At 35.7% G+C, this 3,868-nt stretch overlaps 1 protein-coding gene across 1 annotated transcript in view; it reads right to left on the bottom strand.

Annotated features, from left to right (window-relative positions):
- SBF2 (SET binding factor 2) overlaps positions 1 to 3,800 on the bottom strand; it is a gene marked incomplete at its 5' end in the record, with an annotated part of 23,360 nt that extends 19,560 nt beyond the window's left edge. Inside the window, 2 exons of the mRNA XM_010283464.1 lie at positions 2,266 to 2,451; positions 3,699 to 3,800. Coding sequence (XP_010281766.1) covers positions 2,266 to 2,451; positions 3,699 to 3,800 — 288 coding nt within the window. The remainder of the gene's footprint in view (positions 1 to 2,265; positions 2,452 to 3,698) is intronic.
- Between the last annotated feature and the right edge of the window lie 68 nt (positions 3,801 to 3,868).

Below are 3,868 nucleotides of genomic sequence, written 5' to 3' on the forward strand. Positions count from 1 at the left end.
ACTGCTTCTAAATCCACACCCAACAAAATAATTGGTCTTTTCTACCAATTTTTTTCTACCATTTTGACTGGAAAAGGCAGGCAGGTTCACATGAATCCCTTAGCTAAGAAACTGGAAGGCTGGTATCTCCACCAGAGGAGAAGTGATGAATAGCTCCAGATGGCCTGCGAGAGGTAATCTTTCTGCTGATATAGCTGCAGCCAGGGCATGTGGACACAGCTGAAGACGAAAAACCAGAAAATACAGATCTTTCTGTAAAATGTATCTGTTATTAACTTCTGTGTTTTATATGGCCTCTTAAAGATACATTCAGATACCTAGTGACATGCATCAAAGCTGCTATCTGACATGAATTACAAAGGCAAGGTGCTTCTATTTCCTTGACACATTCAGATGTATAGTAGGAATATTTTAGGCACCTTGCAGCTTGAGGCAAAATCATACCTGACAGTTGTTAACAGTAGGGATTTATCCCACTTTACATTTCATCCTACTTTTAAAGCCAGGATGATTATAACCCATTATTCCATGTTCTTAAAACTGCAGATTTTGTTAAATGTAACTAAAAGAAAACCCAAGAACTTTGCCATGAAGAAAACATTTTTTTAATGACAATAAAAAATTTCATCATTTAATGACAATAAACCAAAATCCTTGAATTTAATTTTTATCTTTGTTCTGAATAACCCATTTGTTTCCAAAGTTTGTGTGATCTCTGGACTTAAGAAAAAATACCATACAGATACGCGTGGATCATTTCCTTGCTTTTCTTTATGCCAAATTTGTAAGATTTATTACAATAAAACTGGAGCAAAATGTTTCCAGGGTCAGAAGTAGACTATGTCTACGTTAGCAAGTAATTCAGAGCAAAAGGAGCAGACAAACAGACTGAAGCAGCTGGTGCTGAGGTCCCTGCAGCTATACAGCAGGGATGGGTTTCAGTATTGGAAGACATGGCCATTCTGTCCTGTTGTAGCCATTGCAAGCAAGAATTTATTTTTTCTACTTCAGAAAAGGAGAAATAACCTTCAGTATTGTAAGGAATAGTTACTGTGACAACTGGGCAGATAAACTTGTTTGAATGAAATATGCAGTACTTATTCTCTTCAGAGAAAACTCCCCATTTCAAATAAAAATTAACCTGAGGACCACAGCCATTGGGAAACAGACTGAGGAAGCAGGAGATGTGACAAATACTATGGTTTTCTAATCAAACCAGATTCCAAGTATATGATTTATTAACTTGCAAGACAGCAATAATGATGGCTGTTGGTGTTTAATGTTGGGATACAAACAAACTTTTTCTTTTCTGCAACATGTTCTTCAGCAGGTCTTTACTCATCTTCTTATAAGCTCATTCATTATCAGTGTCCCGTACATATCTAAAGATTGTTTTTCATTGGTTTAGCAAGTTATTTCATCTGTGGACTTTGCTTCAGGTAGCAGAGTAAATCTACTCGCTGACTCCTCTTTCAGAGTCTACTTCATGCAAGTATTCACTGTGAATATCTGTTCCCAGTAAGAAGGCTGGTGCTTTAACAGTCATCTTCCATGAGACACAGTCATCCATAAATTTTAACAAAGGTTATTAATATCCAGGAGTCTTTTCAGCTTTTTCAGCAAGAAAAATGAGAGAAGTGGGAAAAGACAGACATATGTACAACAGGAACTATGCAGGCTCCTATCTTGTGTTTGCATACACAGAGACACTGCAAAGCTAAATGCCTTACTTGCTGGTTTGACACGAAGAAAAAGACAGACTTTAGAATTAACCTGAAATGAGTGTAATATTCTTAACCTAACTCCTTCCTACACGACATAACTGTTGGTGTTCATCTTCTTCTGAACATGCAGTATATACAAAAACAAGAACATCTCAGGTCCCCTGGTTGATAGCTTGTTGTTTCCAGAACTGATGGGAGTACAAGGCCTCTTCAAAGGTCATCATCAAGCACAAGGAGTTAAAAACTGTCTAGTCACTGTACTAAAAATCAGTTGATTTCTTCTTCTGAATAAAGGTATTCCAGACTGCCAAAAGCCAGTCTTAAGCTTAAAAAACTTCTATTTGAAATCTGTGCATAAATGACCTTAAAAGATCTGTAATGCCAACCATCCCTCTTAGTCTGTTTTGTGTGGATGGGTCAGTCTCCTCTAAGCAATGATTCCATCTCTTCTTGAGGTGAAATCCATTCACTTTAATAAAACCTAGAGAAGGAGGTTACTAGTCTTCTCTTGTAAACTAAAATTTGATAGAGATTGACTTACCTGATGCACACAGTCTAAGAACTGTAAGAAAACAGGAGCAAATCCACTACCCTGACAATTGAGAGTCAGATTACTACGTTGACTGAATTTATGACCAAAAGAGAGCCATTCTTTTTCCACCAGCATTCGGAAGCCTTCAAGTGTCCTATAGAAGGGATCACTGAGTAACTGCACCAGAGATACTACCTAGATCACAAGACAGGATGTATTGTGTTACGAGTGACAGAGGTTAGAAGAACACTTTAGTCAATGAATATAAATATTACATAATCTGTTTAAATTTCAAAGAAACAAAAGCCTTCATATAAACTCAATTACAAGTATTGTACCACATACATTAAGTATTTTTATAAAACAAAACAAAACAAAAAATATCTCACATGATAAAGCTGCAATTAAATTAAGACTTTACAATATCTGTAAATGTCAAACCTGAGTAGCTACAGACTTCGAAGTCATTACCATATTCAAATTACATTTGAAATAAAGCCACTTTTATTAATAAAAAAAAGATAATAAACATTTATAAAATAGTATCAGCTACCTCAGCAAAGAAAGTGTTAAAGAATTGGTCCTGAGGGTGACTTTAGACAGCGTTGCCATGCTATGTTGCTCACCGGCCAACTTCAGCCTGTTTTTATAGACAGCATCTCAGGAGACTTTAAAATGCAGCATAGAGTTCTTTCACTTCCAGCTATGCATGTCCCCTTCTGTATTCTTCATTGTTTGACAACGATTCCAATAATGTTAACATTCTTTTGTGGGTTTACCCTGGTATCAGTATGCTGGCTGCCCATGAAGTTTTTATTTACTAGAATTACTGATATCTGTGTTTATCTTCTGAATTATGAAGCAACTACATAGACACAATACACCCATTAAATGAGGCAGCAGGTCTTCATTCACCCAATTTATAGTTTGTTTCACAAAGTTATCTGTTTGGATCATCTGTCCTTGCAGCAGGTGTTACAGTCACTTTGGCACAAATCTATTTTTCTAGATTTCTGTGTGTGGTCTCCTAGCTTCATGTATGGAAAGTGAATGGCAAGAGAAAGAATTCCTCTCCTTCCCTCCTGTGTTTGAAGTGTACTATTTTTACAAAGATAAATGATCTGTTGTGGCAACTTTCAGTTTCATTCTTACATATGGTCAGTTACAGGAATGCAGATTTTATATCTAAGCCTTAAAACTCTAAGTCCATCAGGACCTTTGGAACAAATTAATTTTAAGGAACTCTTTCATGGTGTAAATTGCAAAGGAATGCAAGGATTCATGCATTCTAGTTTCTTCTTTGCTGCCACAAGACAAATTTATTAAAGTTTTACCAAAGTATCAGTCACTTGTGTATATAAGTATTACCTGGTGTTTTTCTTAATATTTATTATAATATTAAATATATATTTAACTATTTCATGGTTTTAATAGCAGCTTACTTGTGCAGTAATATCCCAGCCATCTTCCAGACAAACCATAACAGAAGAACCATTTTCCAAGAGCTCAGAGATGATCACACCCAACTGCATTATCCTGTGAAGCTATAAAGTATTACAAATAAGTAACATACTCAAATATAAGATAAATTTCTAGATGTTATCAATATAGA

This window comes from Phaethon lepturus, unplaced genomic scaffold (genome assembly GCF_000687285.1).
Source record: "Phaethon lepturus isolate BGI_N335 unplaced genomic scaffold, ASM68728v1 scaffold21363, whole genome shotgun sequence".
Lineage (NCBI taxonomy): Eukaryota > Metazoa > Chordata > Aves > Phaethontiformes > Phaethontidae > Phaethon > Phaethon lepturus.